This window comes from Boleophthalmus pectinirostris, unplaced genomic scaffold, assembly GCF_026225935.1.
Source record: "Boleophthalmus pectinirostris isolate CB_2022bp ecotype Guang Dong unplaced genomic scaffold, ASM2622593v1 HiC_scaffold_13, whole genome shotgun sequence".
Lineage (NCBI taxonomy): Eukaryota > Metazoa > Chordata > Actinopteri > Gobiiformes > Gobiidae > Boleophthalmus > Boleophthalmus pectinirostris.
In genome coordinates, this window is record NW_026571036.1 from 622,812 (window position 1) to 634,822 (window position 12,011).

General features: G+C 49.9%; 1 protein-coding gene across 1 annotated transcript in view; it reads right to left on the minus strand.

Moving 5' to 3' along the window:
• The window catches only part of vash2 (vasohibin 2), a 52,476-nt gene that overhangs the window by 33,239 nt on the left and 7,226 nt on the right, over positions 1 to 12,011 (minus strand). The window contains exons 3-4 of the mRNA XM_055149179.1: positions 4,878 to 4,966; positions 3,456 to 3,512 (exon numbers count right to left, since the gene is read on the minus strand). Of these exons, the coding sequence (XP_055005154.1) occupies positions 3,456 to 3,512; positions 4,878 to 4,966 (146 nt within the window). The remainder of the gene's footprint in view (positions 1 to 3,455; positions 3,513 to 4,877; positions 4,967 to 12,011) is intronic.

Genomic DNA, 12,011 nt, shown 5'->3' on the forward strand with positions numbered 1-12,011 from the left:
TCCCTCCTCCTCGAGTGTGACAGGTCCCCTCTCCTCCCCAAGTGTGTCAGGTCCCTCCTCCCCATGTGTGACAGGTCCCCCCTCCTCCCCGTGTGTGTCAGGTCCCTCTGTGTGTGTCAGGTCCCTCCTCGTGTGTGTCAGGTCCCTCCTCGTGTGTGTCAGGTCCCTCTGTGTGTGTCAGGTCCCTCTCGTGTGTGTCAGGTCAGGTCCCTCTCGTGTGTGTCAGGTCCCTCTCGTGTGTGTCAGGTCCCTCTGTGTGAAGGATACTGTAGAGTTTTCATGTAGTTCTGGACGGCGATGAGCCAGTCGGCGATCGACATGGACGGTTTGAAGTTTGGCACCGACGGAACCGGAGGCTGTGGAAAAAACACACACAAACACACACACACACAGACACACACACCACACACACACAGACACACACACACACACACACACACACACACACACACACACACACACACACACACACACACACACACACACACAGACACACACACACACACACACACACACACACACACACACACAAGACACACACACACACACACACACAACACACACACACACACAGACACACAGACACACACACACACACACACACACACACACACACACACACACACACACACACACAGACACACACACACACACACACCACAGACACACACACACACACACAAGACACACACACACACACACACACACACAGACACACACACACACACACACACACACACAGACACACACACACACACACACGACACACACACACACACACACACACACAAGACACACACACACACACACACACACACACACACACACACACACACACACACAGACACACACACACACACACACACACACACACACACACACACACACACACACACACAGACACACACACACACACACACACACACACAGACACACACACACACACACACAGACACACACACACACACACACACACACAGACACACACACACACACACACACACACACACACACACACACACACACACACACACAGACACACACACACACACACACACAGACACACACACACACAGGACACACACACACACACAGACACACACACACACACACACACACACACACACACACACACACACACACACACACACACACACACACACACACACACACACACACACACACACACACAGACACACACACACACACACACACACACACACACACAGACACACACACACACACACACAGACACACACACACACACACACACACACGGGTAAACAACAGATTTTTCTTTCAGATTCTGTGACATTTTAAATCACAATATTGATATAAAACCACTTCATAAAGAAACAAGAGCGACGACGACTAAACCAGGACTAAACCAGGACTAAACCAGGACTAAACCAAGTGTAGACCAGGATGAATCTAAACCAGGGGTGTCAGACTTGCGGCCCGGGGGCCAACTGAGGCCCTCGGAAGGATTTTTTTGCAGCCCTCCACTTAATTCCAAAGAATAATGTCAGTGTGTAGACGTACGCACAGTCCCTCCCCCGACCGCGGGACACTGACAGATGAAGCTGCAGTCGGTGCCCAGTTTACATCCCAAAACTCAACTTACAGCAGCTGTGAAGCAACGAGTCTAAGTGGATCTGTTAACACGAGTACACGCACACGTACACGCACACGTACACGCACACGTACACGCACACGTACACGCACACGTACACGCACACATACACGCACACGTACACGCACACGTACACCTGCACATACACGCACATACACGCACACATACAGCACGTACACGCACACACACGCGCACTACACGCACACGTACACGCACACATACACGCACACACGTACACGCACACGTACACGCACACGCACACGTACACGCACACATACACGCACACGTACACGCACACATACACGCACACGTACACGCACACATACACGCACATACACATACACGCACACGTACACGCACACGTACACGCACAACACCACACATAACACACATACACGCACACATACACGTACACGCACACATACACCTACACGCACATTACACGCACACATACACGACGTACACGCGCACATACACGCACACATACACGCGCACATACACGCACACATACACGCACACACGTACACGCACACATACACGCACACGTACACGCAACGCACATACAGCACACGCACACATACGCGCACATACACTGCACATACACGCGCACATACACCTGCACATAACACGCACACATACACGCACATACACCTACATGCACACGCGCGCACATACACGCGCACATACACGCGCACGCACATACACACGCACTGCACATACACGCGCACATACACGCGCACATACACCTGCACATACACCTGCACATACACGCGCACGTACACCACACATACACGCACACATACACGCGCGCACGTACACCTGCACAACACGCACCATACACGCACACGTACACGCGCACATACACGCACACGCCACATACATACACGCACACATACACGCACATACACCTGCGCACATACANGACGTGTGAATGATCAACATTTACACATATCATTAATGACCGCGGTGCAGCGTTTACGGCTAAAGGCTAATAGCGCTAGTTTCTTTACTCTCTCGTCGTGATGAGTCGGTCGTGATCGAAGCGGCTCTTCGATCCGGCTCTTTGATCCGGCTCTTTGAAGCGACCGACAGGAGCCTGATCCTTATTGGGAGTCGTGTTTTCTCTTTCTCTCACTTTTTTTCTCTTCACGTCGCGTTCAGACTCGTGGGAGTTTGACAGCGACAGCGGCCGAAAACAAAACTTTCAAAAATCTGCGTGTGCATAGGATAAAAAAACATGCATAAATATATTCTGCATAAAATAAATAAACCAGGACTAATCTTGGGCTCAAGAGACGGAGAGACACAGAGACCGAGTCCAGACACTCAGTCCTGGTTCAGTTGTGGTTCAGTCCTGGTTCAGTCCTGGTTCAGTTCTGTTTTAGTCCTTTGACATTTCATGTAAAGAGGCAGAAGAACAATAAATGTTTCCTAAATAAACCCAGTTTAAAATCCACCAGAACCAAACCTAAGTTTTTTTTATATAATTCAAGATTTACAGTGAATTTTTACATCACTAAATATATCGGTGATTATATCGGCAGCGCCAACTCCCAGCATATCGGTTTCATATCGGCCGCAACAAAATCCATATCGGTCGGGCTCTGGTCTTGATCGGTTTCTGTTCATCCTGTGAAAAGTTTCTGAATTGGCAAAATTATCGTCAATGTTTTTGGGACACACTGTTCATAAAAACATAACAACATGCATTAATTCAGATGCCCTTCCATCATCTCCATGGAGACAAACAGGGGACAGACTTTTAATGAGTAAAGTTCCGCAGTGCAGCTTTAAGTCCAGTGTGTTTTGTTCAGAGACTCACCCACACAGAGGACGACTCTTCTTTATCTCGAAGAACTGAGTCCCAGTGTGATTGTACCTGACACACGACTCAAGGACAAACACACATGTGTGACAGGTCCCCCCTCCTCGAGTGTGACAGGTCCCCTCTCCTCCCCGAGTGTGACAGGTCCCCCCTCCTCCCCGAGTGTGACAGGTCCCCCCTCCTCCCCGAGTGTGACAGGTCCCCCTCCCTCCCGAGTGTGACAGGTCCCCCCTCCTCCCCGAGTGTGACAGGTCCCCCTCCTCCCCGAGTGTGTCAGGTCCCCCTCCCCAAGTGTGACAGGTCCCCCCTCCTCCCCGAGTGTGTCAGGTCCCTCCTCCCCCGAGTGTGACAGGTCCCCCCTCCTCCCCGAGTGTGACAGGTCCCTCCTCCCCAGGTCCCCCTCCTCCCGAGTTGTCAGGTCCTCCTCCCGAGTGAGGGTGTGAAGGTCCCTCCTCCTCCCCAGTGTGTCAGGTCCCTCCTCCCCGAGTGTGTCAGGTCCCCCCTCCTCCCCAAGTGTGACAGGTCCCCCTCCTCCCCAAGTGTGACAGGTCCCCCCTCCTCCCCAAGTGTGGACAGTCCCTCCTCCCCGAGTGTGTCAGGTCCCTCCTCCCAAGGTGTGACAGGTCCCCCTCCTCCCAGTGTGACAGGTCCCCCCTCCTCCCAAGTGTGACAGGTCCCCCTCCTCCCCGAGTGTGACAGGTCCCCCCTCCTCCTCGAGTGTGTCAGGTCCCCCCTCCTCCCCGAGTGTGACAGGTCCCCCCTCCTCCTCGAGTGTGTCAGTCCCCTCCTCCCGAGTGTGTCAGGTCCCCCTCCTCCCCAAGTGTCAGGTCCCTCCTCCCGTGTGTGTCAGGTCCTCCTGTGTGACAGGTCCCCCCTCCTCCCCGAGTGTGTCAGGTCCCTCCTCCCAGGTGTGTGTGACAGTCCCCCTCCTCCCCAGTGTGGTGTCAGGTCCCCTCTGTGTGTGTCAGGTCCCTCCTCGTGTGTGTCAGTCCCTCCTCCTCGTGTGTGTCAGGTTCCTCTGTGTGTGTCAGGTCCCCCTCGTGTGTGTCAGGTCCCTCTGTGTGTGTCAGGTCCCTCCTCGTGTGTGTCAGGTCCCTTCGTGTGTGTCAGGTCCCTCTGTGTGTGTCAGGTCCTCTCGTGTGTGTCAGGTCCTCTGTGTGTGTCAGGTCCCTCTGTGTGTGTCCAGGTCCCTCTGTGTGTGTCTCCCTCTGTGTGTCAGGTCCCTCTGTGTGTCAGGTCCCTCTCGTCCTCGTGTGTGTCAGGTCCCTCTCGTGTGTGTCAGGTCCCTCTCGTGTGTGTCAGGTCCCTCTGTGTGTCAGTCCCTCTCGTGTGTGTCAGGTCCCTCTCGTGTGTGTCAGGTCCCTCTCGTGTGTGTCAGGTCCCTCTCGTGTGTGTCAGGTCCCTCTGTGTGAAGGATACTGTAGAGTTTTCATGTAGTTCTGGACGGCGATGAGCCAGTCGGCGATCGACATGGACGGTTTGAAGTTTGGCACCGACGGAACCGGAGGCTGTGACACACACACACACACACACACACACACAGAACACACACACACACACACACACACACACACACACACACACACACACACACACACAGACACACACACACACACACACACACACACAGACACACACACACACACACACACACACACACACACACACACACACACACACACACACACACACACGGGTAAACAACAGATTTTTCTTTCAGATTCTGTGACATTTTAAATCACAATATTGATATAAAACCACTCAGAAACAACAGCGACTAAACCAGGACTAAACCAGGACTAAACCAGGACTAAACCAGGACTAAACCAGGACTAAACCAGGACAAACCAAGGACTAAACCAGGACTAAACCAGGACTGAACCAGGACTAAACCAGGACTAAACCATGTGTAGACCAGGATGAATCTAAACCAGGGGTGTCAGACTTGCGGCCCGGGGGCCAACTGAGGCCCTCGGAAGGATTTTTTTGCAGCCCTCCACTTAATTCCAAAGAATAATGTCAGTGTGTAGACGTACGCACAGTCCCTCCCCCGACCGCGGGACACAGACAGATGAAGCTGCAGTCGGTGCCCAGTTTACATCCCAAAACTCAACTTACAGCAGCTGTGAAGCAACGAGTCTAAGTGGATCTGTTAACACGAGTACACACACGTACACACGTACACACACACGCACACACGCACACGCACACATACACGCACACGTACACGCACACATACACGCACACGTACACGCACACGTACACGCACACGTACACGCACACGCACACGCACACGTACACACATACACGCACACGTACACGCACACGTACACGTACACGCACACGTACACGCACACATACACGCACACGTACACGTACACGCACACATACACGCACACATACACGCACACGTACACGCACACACACACGCACACGTACACACATACACGCACACGTACACGCACACATACACGCACACATACACGCACACGTACACACACGTACACGCACGTACACGCACACATACACACATACACGCACACGCACGTACACGCACACACACACACACGTACACGCACACATACACGCGCACATACACCTGCACATACACGCACACATACACACGTACACACATACACGCACACATACACGCACACGTACACCTGCACATACACCCGCACGTACACGCGCACATACACCGCACAGCACATACACGCGCACATACACCGCACGTACACCACATACACCGCACATACACGCACATACACACGCGCACATACACCTGCACGTACACATGCACATACACGCGCACATACACCTGCACGTACACCCGCGCACGTACACGCGCACATACACCTGCACGTACACGCACACATACACGCACACGTACACCCGCACATACACCTGCACACATACATACACCGCGCACATACACCTGCACATACACCTGCACATACACGCGCACATACACGCGCACATACACCTGCACATACACACGCACGTACACGCGCACATGCACATACACCTGCACACACCTGCACATACACCTGCACATACACCTGCACATACACGCGCACATACACCTGCACATACACCTGCACATACACCTGCACATACACCATACACGCGCACATACACGCACATACACACATACACCTGCACATACACCTGCACATACACCTGCACATACACCTGCACATACACCTGCACATACACCTGCACATACACCGCACATACACCTGCACATACACCTGCACATACACGTACACCTGCACATACACCTGCACATACACACTACACGCGCACATACACCTGCACATACACCTGCACATACACCTGCACATACACACATACACCTGCACATACACACATACACCTGCACATACACCTGCACATACACCTGCACATACACCTGCACATACACCTGCACATACACCGCACATACACCTGCACATACACCTGCACATACACCTGCACATACACGCGCACATACACCGCACATACACCTGCACATACACCTGCACATACACGCTGCACACACACTGCACATACACCTGCACATACACCTGCACATACACCTGCACATACACGCGCACATACACCTGCACATACACCTGCATACATGCACATACACCTGCACATACACCTGCACATACACCTGCACATACACGCGCACATACACACCTGCACATACACCTGCACATACACCTGCACATACACCTGCACATACACCTACACCTGCACATAGCCTCACTCAGACTTTATCTAATGTGGCCTCCAGGTCGTGTGAGTTCGAGACCTGAGCTAAAGGCTCCAGGTGAAAAACTCAGATTCTGAACACAGATTTTAAAACTCTGAACGTTGTTTCCAGTTTTTTTCTTTCTTTCTTTCAGTGTTTTTCTCTCGAGTCGTTTGGTTTCATCAAATCGTCTGTTTTCTGTTGTAAAAAACACAAAAAACACAAAAGACACAAAAGACACAAAAGAGCCACATGAGACTTTCTCTGACTCTGTTTCTCTGTTGGATTAAACTGGATCCTCAAACATTAAGCTTTTATTTTATTTATTTTATTATTTATGTTTCTATTTTATTTTGACTTGTACATTTACATTTATATAATTCTGTTTTATTTCACACGCGTCTCTGGCTCTTTTTTGCTTCTTATTTTGGTCAGGTCTGTGGAGAGGAGAGCGGAGTCAGTCGGGTCAGGTCTGTGGAGAGAGAGTCTGGTCAGTCAGGTCTGTGGAGAGGAGAGCGGGTCAGTCGGAGCGGGTCAGTCAGGTCAGGTCTTGGAGGAGAGTCAGCGGGTCAGTCAGGTCAGGTCTGTGGAGAGGAGAGCGGTCAGTCGGTCAGTCTGTGGAGAGGAGCGGGTCAGGTCTGTGGAGAGGAGAGCGGGTCAGTCGGGTCAGGTCTGTGGAGAGGAGAGCGGGTCAGTCAGGTCAGGTCTGTGGAGAGGAGAGCGGGTCAGTCAGGTCAGGTCTGTGGAGAGGAGAGCGGGTCAGTCGGGTCAGTCAGGTCAGGTCTGTGGAGAGGAGAGCGGGTCAGTCAGGTCAGGTCTGTGGAGAGGAGAGCGGTCAGTCGGGTCAGGTCTGTGGAGAGGAGAGCCGGTCAGTCAGGTCTGTGGAGAGGAGAGCGGGTCAGTCAGGTCAGTCAGGTCAGTCGGGTCAGTCAGGTGCAGGTTTTTGTTTTTCAGATTCTGCTGATGTTTGAGTCGAGATTTTGGCAAAAAGAAGGAAAATTCTGTTTTAATCTGAACCAAACTGAAGACAGATGAGAGAGAGAGAGCAGAGAGAGAGAGAGAGAGAGAGAGAGAGAGAGAGAGAGAGAGAGAGAGGGAGGAGAGGGAGGAGAGAGGGAGAGAGGAGGGAGGGATGAGTGGATGGGGGATGGGAGGATGAGTGGGATGAGTAAAACGGAAGGAAAAGCCACTTCCTCTGAGTTTATTTACAGCGAAAACAACAGCTGCAGCGGAAAAGAACGAAAGAACCGACTGAAAGAAAGAAAGAACAGACGGAAGGACTGAAAGAGAAGAAATCTGACACAGAGAGAGAGAAGAGAGAGAGAAAAGAGAGAGAGAGAGAAGAGACAAGAGAGAGGGAGAAGAGAGAGAGAGAGAGAGAGAGAGAGAGAGAGAGAGAGAGAGAGAAGAGAGAGAGAAGAGAGGAGAGAGAGAAGAGACAAAGAGAGGGAGAAGAGAGAGCAGAGAGAGAGAGAAGAAGAGAGAGAAAAGAGAAAGAGGGAGAGGAAGGAAGAGAGAGAATGAACTTCACAGCAGAACAGAGAGAATCTGACAGAGATGGAGGGAGAGAGAGAGAGAGAGAGGAGTAGATGAAGAGAGAGAGAGGAGAGTCTCTAGTCTGTCTCTCTCTCTCTCTCTCTCTCTCTCTCTCTCCTTCCTTTTCACTCTCTCCTTTTCTTTTCTCTTTGTTTTCAGGGGAAATCCAGTCTCGTCTAAACTCTCACCTGACGTCATCTCACAACCTGCTCCAAACCAGAACTAAACCAGGACTAAACCAGGACTAAACCAGGACTAAACCAGGACTAAACCAGGACTAAACCAGAAACTAAACCAGAACTCTAGACCAGGACAAACCAGGACTAGACCAGGACGAGACCAGGACTCAGGATAAACCAGGACTAGACCAGGACTAAACCAGGACTAAACCAGGACTAAAACCAGGACTAAACCAGGACTAAACCAGGACTAGACCAAGACCAGGACTAGACCACGAGACCAGGAAAAAACCAGGAAACCAGGACTAAACCAGGACTAGACCAGACAGGACTAGACGAGACCAGGACTAAACCAGGACTAAACCAGGACTAGACCAGGACAGAGGACAGACAGGAGACCAGGACTAAACCAGGACAAAACCAGGACTAAACCAGGACTAGACCAAACCAAGTCTACACCAGGATCAAACTAAAGGCTCCAGATGAAATTCTCATTCATCCTGAAGTTTTTTCCAGCCCCTTTCTGTCCTCTGATACAGAACCAAGACCAAGACCAGGACCAGAGCCAGGACCAAGACCACCAGAGCCAGGACCAAGACCAGACCAGGACCAGGACCAGAGCCAGGACCAAGACCAGAGCCAGGACCAGGACCAGAGCCAGGACCAGGACCAGGACCAGGACCAGGACCAGAGCCAGACCAGGACCAGGACCAGAGCCAAGACCAGAGACAGGACCAGGACCAGAACCAGGACTAACCAGGACTAGAGCCAGGACTAGAGCCAGGACTAGAGCCAGGACTAGAGCCAAGATCAGGACCAGGACCGGAGCCAAGATCAGGACCAGAATCAGGACCAAAACCAAGACTAGGACTAGGACCAGAGCAAAGATCAGGACCAGGACCAGGACCAGGGCCAGGACCAGGGCCAGGACCAGGGCCAGGACCAGGACCAGGACCAGGACCAGAGTCAAGATCAGGACCAGAATTAGTACCAGGACCAGGACCAAGACCAGGACCAGGACCAGGACCAGAGTCAAGATCAGGACCAGGACCAGGACCAGGACCAGGACCAGGACCAGGACCAGGACCAGGACCAGGGACCAGGACCAGGACCAGGACCAGGACCAGGACCAGGACCAGGGGGGTTGTTCCTCCAGATGATCTGGAGTTTTGGCTCAGACCATCAAACCTCAGCTCCAAAAACAAACTGATCTAAACAAATCTCCTGCTGCATTTTATTTTGATTTTATAACTTTTCACTTTAAACCACAGGATGAAACTTTGGTAAAAATAAAAGCATCATAAAAGTTCTTCTGCCCTGTTTGTTTCCATGGGTAAAATATTCCACAGTACAGCATTAAACACATCTGTCTCCACTGAACTTTTAATCAGGCTGGTAAAAATACTAACCAATAAATCAATAATAAAACTAGTATTGCAAATAAATTCAAATTTTTCGCAAGTATCGATCCTAAAGAAAAAAACAACAACTTTCTTTCCTCTTCTTTTTCTCTTCTTTCTTTTTCTCTTCTTTCTCTTTTCTGTTTCTCAAAATAGAAGAGGAGTTTTTAGTGTCACGATAAAAACATTTCACGCTCTTTACTTCCAGAATGTTCCGCGTCCAGAACAGAAAACGAGAGAAAAGTGAGTGAGTGTTGTTGACGTGTTTTTCCTCTTGGACAAAAGCTTTTGTTTCGTTTTTTTATCCTCCGTAATTCAGAACAATCAGATTAATCCAGGATTGAGTCTGAGGATTATTTAGTTGAGACCAGAAGAAAAACTCTGAGACGTGACGATCGAACGTTTACAGACAAAACGACAGAAGATGTTTGGATTTTAGTGAAGAACAAACTCCAGACTCTGATCCACCAGGAGAAGAAAACGTTTACGAGATTTAAGTCTGAATGAAACCGAATTCTGTTTTTAAAAGTCCATGTAAACACTTCATGAATCCAGAGTTGGGAAGTTTACTTTTCAAATGTAATCCCCTACAGATTACAGATTACACACCCCAGAATGTAGTTTGTAACAGAATCCATTAAATTACTTAAAGTGAGTAATGTAATCTGATTACTTTGGATTACTTGATTTGCTGTAGAGAAACAAAGACGAGGAAATCTTCACATAAGAAGTTTTATCTGATAAAAGAAAATAAAAAACCCAAACTTTACTGAACCAAATTAAAAATATTATTGATAGAAAACGACTAAAAGAAACACGACTAAACCACTAAACCAGGCTAAACCAGGACTAAACCAGGACTAAACCAGGACTAAACCAGGACTACTAAACCAGGACTAAACCAGGACTAAACCAGAACTAAACCAGGACTAAACCAGGACTAAACCAGGAACTAAAACCAGGACTAAACCAGAACTAAACCAGGACTAAACCAGGACTAAACCAGGACTAAACCAGGACTAAACCAGGAACTAAACCAGACTAAACCAGGACTAAACCAGGACTAAACCAGGAACTAAACCAGGACTAAACCAGGACTAAACCAGGAGGACTAAACCAGGACTAAACCAGGACTAAACCAGGACTAAACCAGGACTAAACCAGAACTAAACCAGGACTAAAACCAGGACTAGACCAGGACTAAACCAGAACTAAACCAGGACTAAACCAGGACTAAACCAGGACTAAACCAGGACTGAACCAGGACTAAACCAGGACTAAACCAGGACTACCAGAACTAAACCAGGACTAGGACTAAACCAGGAACTAAACCAGGACTAAACCAGGACTAAACCAGAACTAAACCAGGACTGAACCAGGACTAAACCAGAACTAAACCAGGACTAAACCAGGAACTAAACCAGGACTAAACCAGGACTAAACCAGGACTAAACCAGGACTAAACCAGGAACTAAACCAGGACTAAACCAGGACTAAACCAGGACTAAACCAGGACTAAACCAGAACTAAACCAGGACTAAACCAGGACTAAACCAGGACTAAACCAGGACTAAACCAGGACTAAACCAGGACTAAACCAGGACTAAACCAGGACTAAACCAGGACTGTGTTACATGTTTGAACACATCAGATGGAGGTTTATTTGAGGTGTATTGTTTTACCCTGAGCTTGTGTGTGT